The sequence below is a fragment of the Rhipicephalus microplus genome, chromosome 3 (genome assembly GCF_043290135.1).
Source record: "Rhipicephalus microplus isolate Deutch F79 chromosome 3, USDA_Rmic, whole genome shotgun sequence".
Taxonomy (NCBI): domain Eukaryota; kingdom Metazoa; phylum Arthropoda; class Arachnida; order Ixodida; family Ixodidae; genus Rhipicephalus; species Rhipicephalus microplus.
In genome coordinates this window covers 89,574,232-89,588,362 of record NC_134702.1, presented here as the reverse complement: position 1 = coordinate 89,588,362, position 14,131 = coordinate 89,574,232, and the positions used below count along the sequence as shown (strand labels likewise).

Sequence of the window (14,131 nt, the reverse complement as noted above, 5' to 3'; positions counted from 1 at the left end):
GGCCTCTGAAAACCTCCTGTTAGGGAGATTGTGTCCCCCTGTCTTACAGCCTTCTTGATTCGTATTCTATTGCTTTCTTTATTAAGCACTATGGCAGCAGTTGATCCCCTGTAGATTTCTTCCAGGATGTTTATATATACTTCATCGACGCCCTGATTCCGCAGTGTCTGCATGACGGCTGATATTTCTTCCGAATCAAACGCCTTCTCGAAATCTATGAAGGCTATGTATAGTGGTTGGTTATATTCTTAGCATTTTTCCATTACCTGATTGATAGTATGAATGTGGTCGATTGCTGAGTAGCCTGTTCGAATTCCTGCTTGTTCCTTTGGTTATTGAATTCTAATGTTTTCTTTAGTCTGTTAGCAATTACATTTGTAAATAGCTTGTTTACTACAAAGAGCAAGCTGATCGGCCTGTAATTTTTCAAGTCCTTGTCACCTCCTTTCTTATGTATTAAGATGATGTTAGCATTCTTCCAAGACTCTGGTACTCTTCCCGTCAGGAGACAACTCATAAACAGAGTGGCTAGTTTTTCAAACACAATCTGTCCTCCATCTTTCAGCAGATCTGATGTTACCTGATCGTCACCAGCAGCTTTGCCTCTTTGCATGCTCTCCAAAGCTTTTCTGACTTCTTCTATCATTACTGGTGGGGTGTCATCTGGGTTATTGCTAGTTCTTATAATATTAAGGTCGTGATTGTCCCGATCTCTGTAAAACTCCTCCGCTATTTTAACAATCCTATCCGTATTGGTAGTTATTTTGCCTTCTTTGTTCCTTAGTACATACATCCAATTTTCGCCTATCCCAGGTTTTCTCTTCACTGCTTTGACGCTTCGTCTGTTTATCAGAGCATGTTCAATTCTCTCTATGTTATGCCTTCTTACATCGCATGCCTTACGTTTATTATTCAACTTCGAAAGCTGTGCCAGTTCTATTTTGTCTGTTGTACTCGAGACTTGGAGTATAATTGGCGCCCCCTATTCAATTCATCTTCTCTCTTTTTTTGGTGTACGCAAGAAAAACACCTACCTTGTACACATATCTGTCGTCCGGCCCAGTCCTAGAGCAACCCTGATGCTAATATTAGTTAAAAAAAGCGACTATTCCATTGAACGTCAACTGAGTGTCCTTGCAAATGCGACATGAACTCACCACGTTTATAAAAAAGAGTTCTACCCATTACTTTTTATTGTACTATGAAGATTGATGTAATGCTTTCCTAATTAGGGTTATACTAGTGGTACTTGGCTAATGGTGAAAGTTGATTAGGAGTGTGCGACAAAACGTCCCCAACAGATGACTTTTGACTTCGATTCATGTTGTGGGAATGCATAGGAGAGTCAAGAAGTTTTTTTTTCTTCTTTGGGGCCAAATAAATCGCGATGCACCATCGGGCTTTGCACCTTATTAAGTTTTCAGTATTCTTGTTGTTTCACCTACCAGCTCAGCAATTGTTAATTTATACGAGAAAAGCTTCTTCTCTTTCTAAAAAATAACAAGAAGTTGTAATAAAACATTGACAGATTCACAAAAAAGCGAAGAACCAACGAGAGGAGTTAGCATATCTTGTACACACATTAGAACATCACCTACTGTTCTGACGCCAGGTCGTAACTTTCTTTCAGTGGATTTCTTCTGTGCTTTAGTACCAGCCGAGTAAGGAGCAACGGGCCCGTATATTTCCTTACCTATGTGGCGAAAAGGTGGATAAGGTAAGCGTGTTTCCCAATTGTGATTCCCCATTTCCAGCGTCTCAAACAGCTAGAGGTAATATTTGCCATGGATGCAACACATTAACATACGTAAGCACAATTTACTTTCTTCAGCTTCAGTGGCTTGAATATTTCCATGATGTGACGGTGAACAGCACTGACTGCCTCCAATTTACGGCGAGAGCTTACCACCTCCAACTGTCCGATTAGGAGGTGTGAATGCATAATTCAAAATTGGAAGTGCGAAATGGGCACATGTCTTAACGTAGTGTCTACACCTCCATGCTTCCGTCATGAGTCCGACGAACAAAAATGCAGTCAGTTAACTTGTCTTTGATGTAACCATTACCACGTGGTTTGTATGCGATGATTTGCACTACACAATCATGTGCGAGAAATTAAAACATAATGTGTGTACTCGTAGCACTCAATCACTGTACAAATGAGCTTTCACAAGCATTGTTATATGGCATGTGCGGTTATTTACGTTTCCGTCGAAAAAAACAATGTCACACCTTTTAACTGACTGTTCTTTATCTATCACGCTGTCCCGGACATTTTAGCCTTTCAGGTAGGGTACATAGCCTCGGTTTTTGTGATATGTCAGTGATTTGGAATCCGGATTAAAAGTTCTGAAAACGTGATGCTTATTTTTTACTAATTCATTGCAACTGTTGCGGTGAAATGATTGTTCAGCGACACAGTTTGGCTCGTGGAGAGTTCATATTGACAGGAACATGTACTGGGTCTCTGGCTGTTGCGTGGCTAGTTTCATGATTACTTGTGCGTACCGAACGATTCGGGCTGAAGAAAGACGACAACGAACTCGCGCTTCTCGCTCGATGCTGTTCCGCTGTTTGCTACACTGTTACTTGCACTGATTTTATTACCTTGACAAACTGGTGGAGGAGCTGGTTACGATCCCATTTCGCTAGTTTGAACTCAAGCTGATTCAAGCTTTCACCACTATTTCAACTATTCCGGAGGAAAATCTGGCACTTCGCCTCAGCTGCCGCTTGCTAAGACTACCTCCTCAATTTGGTCCCTTGCAAGAATGACCACCACAAAGGTAAGTCAAACGCGAGAGAGCAACGTAGACCAACTCACATCCGCCTCAAGCGTCGTCTACACACCACGCAGCCCGAAGCCATTTCATGGTAATGTGCTCGAGGACGTGAATGACTGGCTAGACCACTTCGATCGGGTCGCGGCCTCCAACGAATTGAATGAAACCAAGAAGCTTCACTACGTCTATTTCGCACTTGAAGACTACGCTCCCGCTTGGTATGAGAACCGTGAGCCATCTATCACCAACTGACAAGAATTTCAGCGACAGCTATGCCAGGCATTCAGAAACCCAGAAAGGACAGAAAAAACCGAGCAGGTTCTGCAGAGCCGGCTTCAGAAGCCAAATGAAAACGTGGCTCTGTTTGTCGAAGACATGTCAAGCCTGTTTAAGCACGCTGACCCAGGGATGAATGAGACAAAAAAGTTTGATTCTCCTGTGGGGTGTCAAGGAGCAACTTTTTGCTGGACTCATACCCAAGCCCCCCAACCACTGTCGATAAGGTCATCGCTGAAGCTGCTACCATTGAACGAGCACTTCAGCAACGTTATCTGAAGTACAACCGCCAAGCTTCTGTCACCGCAGTATCACCTTTCACCTACGGACAGGACTTATCAGCACTCCGCGAGCTTGTGCAGAGCGTCGTCCTCGAGGAGCTCGAAAAAGTTTGTCCCACTTCTACTCACCCTAGTGCGGTGATTCCGGGTGACATCATTCGCGATGAACCCAGGAATGTGACCCAACCATAGCTCTTAATGCGTGCGGAAGCTCCTGCTCAGTCTTACCCCGAAGCATTGAGGAGTCCTCAGCCTCCTACCGGATGCCGGCCACCCTCTATCATCGCCCCGTCAGTTCGCACCTGCAAAAAACTACGAGAGCACTTTCCAGTATGACGTTCTGTGCGAAGTCACCCGTAAATATTACGTACGACGAACCTTTGAAGACAGGCCCCTTTGCTACCACTGCGGCGAAGCGGGTCATCTGTACCGGCAATGTGCGCATCGTAGGGGTGGGCCTTCAGGGGTTTCACCCCAACGCGCGTCGACCCAGAAAAGGGGAGCGTCCTCGCGAGATTCAGCAATACCTAGCAGCGCAGCAGCCGTCCCCTCCGACACAAAGCCACTGGCAACGCTTACCTTCTCCTCGGCGCCTCGGCTCGCCTAGTCGTTACGCCACGTTTTCTGGGGTACGAAACGGGTCCCCAAGTCCTGGCCCACACTAGGAAAACTGAGGCCAGCGGCCTCCGTCGGCGGGGCCACTGTTGACCGAACTGACAAAGATCCTCCACCGCGACACGTTGACGACGCCGATTTCTAGGTCACGAAATTTTCTGAAAGTGACGCAGCAATTTCCGCCGATATTTCTGTAACTGTCGACAATCACTCGGCCACCGCACTCGTAGATACTGGCGCCGAACACACCATTACGAGTGGCGACTTCGTGGCTGCTCTCCGAAAAATGATGACGCCATAGAACAGTCCGCAGCTCCGTACCACGGGTGGTCATGTAGTGACGCCGGTTGAGAGGTGCACTGCCCGAGTACATATTGGCACTTCGACCTTCATCGGGACTTTCGTTGTACTGCGGGAATGCTCCAGGCAGGTCATCTTGGGATCAGACTTCCTTCGAGAATATGGGGCTACTTTAAATCTCCGAGAATCACTGGTGACGTTTTCTTCACGTAACGCACATTCTCAGGATTGCGAATCGCGTATGATGGCGTTGCGTGTATCCGACGATTCAGTGAGAGAACCCCCCCCCCCCTTTCCAGGGTTCTGGTTAACGTGCTGAGTGACATCAACCGAACGGCTCTTGGAGTTGTGGAAGGCAATGTGTCCGTGCTCTTGTCTCGTCAACTATGCCTCGCCCGTGGTCTCATAGAAATGACACAAGAGTCTGCGGAAATTCCACTAACAAATTTTAGTCATGAATACCAGCCCTTCATGAAGCAGTGTGTCATCACTTACTTCGAATAAATCGGAGATTCGAGAGCCAGCTTATCACTCGCGCAACTCTCTTCCGGTCCTCACGACGACAAACGGTCTCCAGTTAAGCTTTATGTGAACTGCGCCTTGTCGACTTCACAGAAAGAGAGTCTTCGCTTCCTCCTGCTTTCCTTCAGTGATTGCTTTGCCGCGACGTCTAAAATTAAACAGACACTCATCGTGAAGCACAAAATCATTACAGACTTCAACGAAAGGCCTATTCGACAACATTATAATTGAGTTTCCCGCAGAGAACAAGACGCCATTCACGACCAAGTGCAACAAATGATTGCTGATGATATCATTCAGCCATCTACAAGCCCATGGGCATCACCGGTTGTGTTGGTGAAAAAGGACAGCACAATGCGTTTCTGTGTTCGTTATCGTGAATAGAACATCGTGACAAAGAAAGACGTTAATTCGCTTCCTCGCATCGATGACTCACTTGACCACCTCAGAAACACTAGATATTTTTCATCCATGGATCTACGCAGTGGTTACTGGCAAATAGAGGTCGATGAGCGTAACCGGGAAAGGCCACCCTCATTACTCCTGACGGGCTCTTCGAATTCAAGGTGCTTCCTTTTGGACTGTGCTCTGCTCCCACGATATTTAAACGAATAATTTATACAGTTCTGTCCGGTCTGAAGTGGCAATCTTGTCTTGTCCATTTGGATGACGTCGTCGTTTTTTCAGCGACTTTCGAACAGCACTTTCAGCGTCTTCGCGCAGTACTTAAGGCACTCCGAACAGCCGACCTTTCGCTAAAGTTCGAAAAACGCCACTTGGACTACGAAGAGCTCGTGTTTCTCGGACATGTCGTCAAAAGTGACAGAATTCGCACAGCCCCCGAGAAAACACTGGCTGTCGCTGATTTCTGAACTCCAGTCAAGAAACACGATGTACGCCGTTTTTCTTGGCCTTTGTGCGTGCTATCGTCGCTTCGTTCCGAACGTTTTGAAAATAGCAGAACCCTTACACCAACTCACGAGGGACAACGTTGCTTTTGTGTGGGCCCCAGAACAACACGAAGCTTTTTGCGAGCTACGACGATGCCTTGAGACTCCTCCAATCTTGGGTCATTTCAGTGAAAGTGCCGACACTGAATTGCATACATATGCAAGTACTGTGTGCCTCGGAGCCGTCCTTGTGCAATGGTAGAAAGGTATCGAGCGAGTGATCGCCTACGCTAGTCGTACGTTATAATCGGCTGAAACGAACTGTTACACAACAGAAAAGGAATGCCTAGCTGTCGTGTGGGCTATAGCCAAGTCCCAACAAGATTTGTATGGGCGACTATTCAATGTAGTCACCAACCACCATTCTTTGTGCTGGCTTGCAGGCCTCAAAGACCCCTCAGGCCACCTCGCTCGATGGAGTCTCCACCTACAAGAATTTGACGTTACGGTGGTTTACAAGTCAGAACGCAAGAACAACGATGCTGACTGCCTATCACGTGCCCCAGTCGAGTCAATTCCTCCTGACCAAACTGACAACAAAACTTCCCTCGTGGCCGTCACAGCCTCCGACTTGGCTCAGAAATAGCGTGATGACACTGAACTTCGCCCAATTATAGACTATCTCGAGGACAAGTTTGAACAGCCACCACGAACATTCAGGCGCACGATTTCATCTTTCTTCCTTCGTGAGAACATTCTGTACAAGCGGAGCTTTGCTCCCAAGGCTCGGACCGCCCTACTCGTCGTACAATCTGCGATGCGAGCCGACATCCTTCAGGCTTGCCATGATGAACCATCTTTCGAGCATTTACGGCTCACGCGTACACTGGCCTGTATCCGCCCCACTTACTACTGGCCCAAACTGTCCCGTACCATCAAGCACTACGTCAAAACTTGCCGAGACTGCCAGCGTCACAAGACTCCGCCCATGAAACCTGCTGAACTTTTACACCCTGTGTAGTCACCCCGAGCACCGTTTCAACAAGTTGGCATGAGCCTGCTAGGTCCATTTCCGAAATATTCAGTGGGGAATCGCTAAATAATAATTGCGACACACTATTTGACCCGTTAGTGTGAAACACGAGCGCTCCAACGCAGTACGGCAAGCGATCTCGCGAATTCTTCATTCATGCTGAAGTGCTCCGCCATGGTGCACCGGCCGTGGTTCTAAGTGACAGAGGCACCGCCCAACTGCTGGAAGGAGTGATGATACTCAGAGGCACGGTACATCGCCGAACGATGGCTTACCATCCACAAGCTAACGAATTAACAGAACGGTTCAATAAGACGATCACAGACATGATATTTATGTATGTCAACGTGGACCATATATAGGAACTGGGACAGTGTCTTCCCTTTCGTAACTTTCGTATGTAACACCGCCGTGCAAGAAACTACAGGATTTACACCTTTCCACCTGTTTCACGGCAGCGAAGTTACTACTATGTTAGACGCCATGCTTTTACCTGACACCTTGATTCCCACCACAAAAAATGCTTACCAGTATGCGCAACGTGCCGAAGAAGCTCGACAACTAGCTCGCTTGCGCATTTGCTCTCAGCAACAACACGATGCTCATAGGTACAATCCTTGTCACAAATAAGTCCCCTTCCCCCCCCCCCCCCCCCAGGAGTAAAATCGGCCCCGTATCCGCACGCTAATGTGCAAATGTCGTCGAAAGACGACAGTCTTGCGTGTGGAGAGAGTGAACAAAACATTTATTTGATGTTCTGCGCAAGAAAATTGGTGAATGGTATTCTGTAGGTGCCGCGTTAGAGTGCCTCGAGCGTGCATCAGAGGCGAACGAGCGCATCAAGTGACGTCACACGTGAGACGTGAGTGCTGTCTGGCAGTTTTCTTGGAAAACGAAGCGCGTGGCATGCTCGCCCGTCTCGGAGGTGGTAAGGTGTAGAACGCAAGGCTACGGGTAGGTGCCACCACCGTGTCGTCTCAGCAAAGCGTTGGAAACGCGCGCCTTTTCGTGCAAGCATTGCATGGTCAGCGCAATGTGATAAATGCTATGGTCCTTAGAATCACTTATGTATGCTTTTTTTTAGTAAAAGACGCACATACAGAATATATACGTGTGGTTATGGTGCCTCAGATATGCGTGATAATTGCTTTTTAATTGACCATCGCACAAGTATGAACACTAAATCTTGAGCAACATTGGTGGGCGTTGCAGACGGGGTCGGCCGTTTTGGGTATCTGCTGGTGCCGTTTAGAGTACCCGGAACCAATAAGAGTGGACAAACAGACAAATTTACAGACAGACAGACAGACAGACAGACAGACAAAAAGTTTTGCGTCGGAGGTCGCCAAAAAGACTATCATCTTTAAAAGTATGGCTCTGGAGTCCTGTACGCCAACGCGGCCTCTCTGAGCAACTGTTGTGTCATTATTTGGTCCCTTACCAGTTTCTTCAGCGCCTCAGCGATGTAAACTACGATGTTATCACAGAGCCCACTGTGCGGTCCTCCCATCGTGGTGCCCAGCTAGACGTCGTCCACGTGGCTAGGGTGAAGCCGTATTACTGACGCTGAAGACTTCATCTTGCCTTCATACATCTGAAAGCACCGTGTCGATGCTTTTCGGAAGGGCGAGTAATGGCATGAGCAAGTAGTGGGTTTCTGGTTATTGCGTGGCTTGTTTCATCATTACTTGTGCGTGCCAAATCATTAGGGCTGGAGAAAGACAGTGACGAACTCGCGCTGCTCACTCGAAGCTGTTCAGCTTTTTGCTACACTCTTACTTGCAGTGATTTTATTACCGTGATAATATCCTCTGTACGCGTTCCACACGCTTGCTGTTCCAGTCACTCTAACGAGGGCTTTAGGTACCATCAGTTTAACGTCCTCGTGAGCCCATCTCCACAACCTAATCTTCAAGAACCGACTCCTCATCGCAATGTCTATATATTGGCGTGCCGCCCAGCGGAATTAGGGAGCGTCATCTTAACGATCTTCAGTAGGCAAACGCTCCCTTGTTGGGTTGTGCTAACAGTCCTGATGCGTTAGCAAGAAACGAACCCTACCATTTTGCATGTTTCCTGCATCCGTGAACAAACCGGTCACTCCATGACACGATCAGTTTGATTCGTTCTTCGGAGACGCGAAGCTTTCGTGAAAATGCATGGCAAATTGTGCTTTCTATGATAGTCCACAGAGTACACATATCAGCTTCCCGAGGTTTACATGTAGCCACGTAGGTTAGTTAAATATTAACGTCTCACCTTTTCAGCTGAAACTCCCTTTATTTTACATGCATATAGAATTCATCAATGGTTGTATAAAGATGAATATTATAACATTGTACGCGGAAAGTCGCATGAACTGGCGATTTGCTATCTCAAATTGGCCGGCACTGCGCCGCTTGCTCTTGTACGCTTACGATCAATGGCAGCACAGTGCAAGCAGTTTGCTTGTGGATGGTTTGGCGAAAAAGTGGCGATGTGGTGTTGTTGTTGTTCTCAATTCGTTCGGCGGAGGGAATCGCTCAGAATACTTGCAGAAGAGAAGTTAAGAAAAGCCATTTTGACGGTGTGACAGCAACCGGGAACCATCAGCTGCTAACTCACGATGAGTTGCACTTCACGTCTCCTCGTGCGTAATGTGTTTTCGGGCTCGTAAGTCACTTTAATTGTAGTTAAATTATATAAATATCCATCAGAAATATTGAAATAAAAGCAGTTTTTCTTGTGAATCGTATGTAGCACAATTGCAATAGATATTATGGGGCGGAGCATGTCGCCAACACGCTCTAACTCGACCTGTGAAGTGAAAGGGTAAGAGTGATGAAACGTGCTGTTAAGGCTACAATTTATGCATCTCTTCTAACTTCTCCTGTACTATCAGCACCTTCCTAATGACGTTGTTGCTGGACAAATTTTGGGTATTTAGAAGCTGTAGGAAGCATACCGACTTCTTTCTAATAGTGTCTTCTTTCTAATATTTACATTTCAATCACGCTCATAAAACCTGCAACATCCAAGTGCAGTGAACAGCACACGGCTACAGTCTGACACGAGTGCTCCTTAAAGGAGTGTTAAATGATTGTGTTCTGTTGACGAAACAACTCAATGTTCCAGATAGCCCAAGTTATGACTTCGGTGTAATATGTTTGAAAACCATCCCCATTGTAAACGTTCGGTCCCTTGCAGCAGCAATGATGGTCCTCGCTAGCAGCCGACTACTGCTGCAAATCCGTCCGGGAAGCTCGGTACATACGACCTCGTTGCTTCACTAAGTTCATACGTAGATTCTAGTTAGGGCAGTTTTCTGTAGCGCGCACAAAATTTCGCGAAGCCTGGGATTTCGCACAGTAATGGAGCAGAAATATAACCTTTCACAACGCGGCAAATAATTATATGGTGAGCTTCCATGGTTACGGAAAGTATCGTGGTCCCATGTAGCTTTCAGTGCAGCTTATGAATTTATTAGGTGAAAGTGGAATTTTCCGTACGTCCGCACGTCCTACCTGTTCCTATGCGGATTGACCCTCTTCCGTGCGCCATCATGAATTGTGCAGCGCGCCACCTATCTCTATAGTTTGTAGGCATTGTGAACACATGTAAAGTCATAGCTTTGATGTAAGGTGTAGCAGTGATTGTAATAGCAACAAATGTGAACGATTACGAAGTAAGGCTAGCAGCGTACTTTTTTAGCATTTTATGTGTCGTAATTCAACAAAATTAAAGGACCTTCTTCTTTCACGCGAAAGAACCCAAGCGAAGTCGAGTGTGTGCGTACCTGACTTAATTGCTTTTTTTCTCTTTTTCCTTAGCATTGCGCAATAGTTCTTTCTAAATTTTCTCTTTACTCCAAGCCGGGAATCGGACCATCCCCCACGTGCTGGGCGGCACAACATTTCTGATGCTGCACGCTGCAATGACATCCATCCGCGAAACACTTAAATGCACCAACAACCATAAAATTCGCTACGTGAAATGAGAAGTCTATTCAATAAAAAAAAACTGTTTATATAATAAGGAAATGCCATCGCCGGCAAACCGGCGATCCAGACAGGAATAGTTAGTGAATAACAGCCCATAGAAATAAGCAGAAACATGTGCCTATTTGGATTCATATTTTTATGCACCCACATTTTTTTGTATGTGCTGGATCTGGTGTCGTGCCAGTCATGGCATATGCACGGAGTGAATAATGATGAGTGGGTGCGTGCGATCGTGCATCCATCCGTCCGTCAACCATACGGAAACCACTAACGCCATCTAGTGATAATATTCTCAAGGACATATACACACAACGCCGTTTATTGAGTTCATAAACTAGAGGTGGCTACATGCTACTACTACTACTACTACTATTACTACTACTGCTACTACTACTACTACTACTACTACTACTACTACTACTACTACTACTACTACTACTACTACTACTACTACTACTACTACTACTACTACTACTACTACAGAGGAGGGAACAACCCACACCCAAGGATCATCGCCTCTAAAATCCACACGTCAGATATATGAACTAGGTTATGATCTGCACATTACATGACTCGACCAGGACACTCAGGTGACTCTGCATTCATGCAATCGCTAAGACAATAAAAGTTTACATTTTGACACCAGCTAAATGAAAAGAAAATACTACTGCTGTGCTTTATTACAAACATTCTTGGGGACTTTTCAGTGCGAATGAGACGGGAAACAAAGAAGAGACAGCAACAAACGCTGTGCTGTCATGTCTTACGTGCACCGGCTGTCTCAACGATTTAACAAGATAGCAAGTTTTGACGTCGATATTCCCTTTCATTCCAACGAGAAAGTTGGAAAAGCCTGTGCTCCGATTGAGAACTATAGGCTAGAGGAACTTCGGGTGTGGGTTGTCCGATTAAGCATCGAAACTCCCCTGTTTCATGCTCTGTATGTCTGGTCTACAGAATACCCGTCTCTTGCAATATAATATATATAGGCCAGTCGGGTAAATGCGTAAATGAAAGACTCAGACAGTCCTTAAAGAGAACGCCGACGACACACCTCACGGCATATTGCAGGGCTTGTGGATGTATACAGTTTTTTGATAACACTGTCATCCTGCGCAAACATAGAGATGGAAGGGCACGGGAACACGCGGATGCGTATTTCATTGAAGATGCAGAAAAAGATTGCATATCTGAGGCGCCTGTTTGCCTTATAGATAGCGAGCTAAGTAAGATGTATGGATTATTTGATTACAGATAATCGCTGCCCATGTGCTTTTGTTTTTCAAGCGGTTGAAATTTCCTTCAATAAACTCCAGTTGTTATAGTGCTCCTTTGTGTATCTTCTTTGTACTCCGTATCGTTCGCGCTAAAACGTTTTCAGGAATGCATCTGTTCCAACTCGTCCACCTATCTACATCATAACAAACATGCACCTTTCGCCAGTAGCTTCTTGAGTGGTGTCCATGCATTTTTCTACGCAGATTTTGCGCTCCACTGTTCTTCCTCATCATGTGCTTGTATGTGTCTCCTCGTTTCGTGATGGGTCCGGATGCCAAGACGGGCTTTCAGAAGCTGTTTGACGAAATCACAACTCACTGGTGGCACTTGCTTCTTCAGATCAGAAACTTCTATGAAGTTACTATTTGGGTGAGTATGTTTAGACGAGCTAGCACGAAAGTAGAGTCAAAGCCCGATAATTGGAGATAGCTAAAGAAATGGCGACTGCTCTGGCCATAACTGACGCCGAAACTCGAACTGTACTCAGTGCCTCGCGCTCAGCAGTAGGAAATTTCACTAAAGGTAGGATTTCGCCTGATGTCATTAGCGTACTGGCGCATGTTGGTTACATTTACCAGGCTAGCTTGATCTGTAGTCCCGCTCATATGGGCGAATTCTGCCAGCTTTTCCCCAACCTTAACGAGGTACCACACTCCGCCACAGCCCCACCATGGTGGTCTAGTGGCTAAGGTACTCGGCTGCTGACCCGCAGGTCACGGGATCAAATCCCGGCTGCGGCGGCTGCATTTCCAATGGAGGCTGAAATGTTGTAGGCCCGTGTGCTCAGATTTGGGTGCACCTTAAAGAACCCCAGGTGGTCGAAATTTTCGGAACCCTACACTACGGCGTCTCTCATAATCATATCGTGGTTTTGGGACGTTAAACCCTACAAATTAATCGATCAAGTAAGCACTCCACCCCGTGCGACTCAACGGCTTCTGCAGAAGGCGATGACCTTGTTGATGTGTATGCGGACCGGGATCGACTAATGGTATACAATGAACTGACAGCGGTGTTCTACATGGCACGGTGGTGCTATCCTCCACCTCGTGGCAATTCACGCAGAGCCCAAAACAGTAACCCGGTGACAGTATAAAAAAATACTTATCCTAGCTCACTGCTATATCACTGAATATACCCCGAGATGTGTAGCACCAGCATTCATAAGTTCTATCTGCCAGACAAACACAGCTAGGCTAACGCACATGCTCTGAAAATGCAAGGCTAAAGCAAAACGTATTAGTCCCGATGTTCTTTCGGCGAGGTAGGAAGCCGCTCGGCGCAGCTTCAAGCTCGCAGACCAACTCTACGCAGTCTAGCAGGCCCGTGAAGTGGCGGATAGGCAAGGCCTTGACGTCCCGTCGTAGGCTACTGAGCCTGGGTCATTATTCTGCCGGATTATTCTGCCATCCATTCATAGGTTTTCAGGTGGCTGAATGGTTATTTTCATGTGTTTTCATTCCAGGCGACAATAACTATCATAGCTTTAATAATGTTTTAGCAGCAAAGAAAGCATCTAATTGCTACTGGATAATTTCAGGCCAGTTGTCATATCCATGACACTCTAGAATATGTGACTTGTTTTAAAGAAAATTGGGGGACTCTTTATCTAAGTTCATCCCACGAAACATTTCTTGCGGAAAAAATCATTTTTAATACCGCAAGCTGATGTTTATTATAAGCTCGAAACCATGACTCGTGAAGCATTAAAAATTAATATTTTCTAAAATTCGGATGGGGAAATATTTCTTCTAGCAGGATGGTAGGACTTGTAGTCAGAGTCAGATTTACGAACTTCGCTTTCATAGATTTCTTATCGCACCTTGAATAAGAACTATACGGTTCATGTGGGGAATTTGATAGAGAAACACCATTTATTGAAATCTGACTGTTTGTATTGAATGATTGTGAGGAAGATTCGCTGCATGCAGAAAAGAACTGACGACGTACTTATTGCAAAGTAACGTGTACAGCTGGCAACACAGCGTCAGAGCACGTATTTTGATCATGTGTGCGCCTATTGTGTATTTTGAACATTTATGTGCGTAAATTTGGCATTCAGGTGTTGCTAAAAAAATTACGCTAAATAATTCATTATTATTGACCTTTATCGCCTTGTGATTGAGGAAATCTTATCAAATTCTTTTTTTAAACGAGAAGTCTGTTAATAATT

General features: G+C 45.8%; 1 protein-coding gene across 1 annotated transcript in view; it reads left to right on the top strand.

Moving 5' to 3' along the window:
- The window catches only part of LOC119160031 (nose resistant to fluoxetine protein 6-like), a 66,747-nt gene that overhangs the window by 28,342 nt on the left and 24,274 nt on the right, over positions 1–14,131 (top strand). The window contains exons 8-9 of the mRNA XM_075889960.1: positions 1,631–1,717; positions 12,162–12,327. Coding sequence (XP_075746075.1) covers positions 1,631–1,717; positions 12,162–12,327 — 253 coding nt within the window. The remainder of the gene's footprint in view (positions 1–1,630; positions 1,718–12,161; positions 12,328–14,131) is intronic.